Here is a 1,239-nt window from a genome sequence, read left to right on the forward strand (position 1 = left end):
TGATGTCTATGGACATATGTCTATGGTTAAACGGAGTCAAGCTATCGGGTAAGTAATTCTCGTCACAACTGACATCTGCACCTAAACACGTCCCACTCATAGGTAAGTTCGGTCACGTTTGTTTTATCACAAAATATTAGCATGGAAGGCAAATATAGCGTAAATAACTGTCAAAAAGATAAGTAAATGATTCCAACATTCGTCTAAAAGAAAACATATTTGTGTGATTACAGACGTAAGAAATTTACAATTAATTTTGTTTTTCCAATAGCCACAAAATAAATTTAAAAAGTGAAAAGTTTTGCCTATTTTTGCTTAGATGTTTCTACAATTCGGCTGTAAATAAAGTCCCAAACTATGTCTTCGCGTTGTAAATATACACTCATCACTGTTATTCATTTGCTTACAGTAAGCTTAAACATTCATCATGTATTGCCTGTGAGTCTTTAGCAACAGGAGTTCGCTCTGTTACCCACTGACCTTTAACCTATATTTAGAGAGAATTTAAATTATAATTTGAATCACATTTGTTTTGTAACTCGAAATTATGCGTCATGTCTGAGACTTAATGACACTTTAACGCTGACTTTGTCAAAGAGGGCTTTACATCACATACCTGTTAATAATATATTTTTAAATAAGCTTCCTAAGAGTTTTTAATTAGCTTCTCCACCAAAATGTAGAAATTGACCGCAACAATCTAATCTCCTGATAGATTTCTGCAGCTGTGTTGCTTGGGGTTTATATACACATACATATTATATTACATAGTAATATAATATATAGATACGTATTATATTACATAGAATATATATTATACATAATTTTATTATTATATGAATATTAATAATAGTAATATTCGTAATAATAATATTATAAACAAGTTTACATCTTGAAAATTTGAATCCATCTAAAATCTTTTTGGATTGTGAGAGGAAGCTGGGAGACCTGGAGAGAAACTAACCCTAACCCTAACACAACATTAATTTTTGGTATTAATTCACTTTTTTTTTTCTTTTTTTTTTCTTTTTTTTTTACTCACACCTAAGGAGAACTTAGAGAGACCAATTAACCAAACGTCATGATTTTAGACTATGGCAGGAAGCCAGGAGCCAGGAGAGAACCTGCAAACAGGAAACTGGTAAAATCCTTTTACCAGTTAAGCTGCCAATGCTTATCTTTAAAATTTCAACAAAAAACAAGTAAAGAGGAAAAAAACGATGGCAAAACAGAAAAGTG

The 1,239-nt window shown here is 31.2% G+C and overlaps 1 protein-coding gene across 1 annotated transcript in view; it reads left to right on the forward strand.

The window, feature by feature from the left end:
* Positions 1–1,239, forward strand: part of LOC106961756 (acyl-coenzyme A thioesterase 1-like) — a 12,920-nt gene continuing 11,681 nt past the window's right edge. The window contains exon 1 of the mRNA XM_015055715.1: positions 1–48. Coding sequence (XP_014911201.1) covers positions 3–48 — 46 coding nt within the window. The 5' untranslated portion in view covers positions 1–2. The remainder of the gene's footprint in view (positions 49–1,239) is intronic.

This window comes from Poecilia latipinna, unplaced genomic scaffold (genome assembly GCF_001443285.1).
Source record: "Poecilia latipinna isolate Pla-1442-1.1 unplaced genomic scaffold, P_latipinna-1.0 Scaffold1332, whole genome shotgun sequence".
NCBI lineage: Eukaryota > Metazoa > Chordata > Actinopteri > Cyprinodontiformes > Poeciliidae > Poecilia > Poecilia latipinna.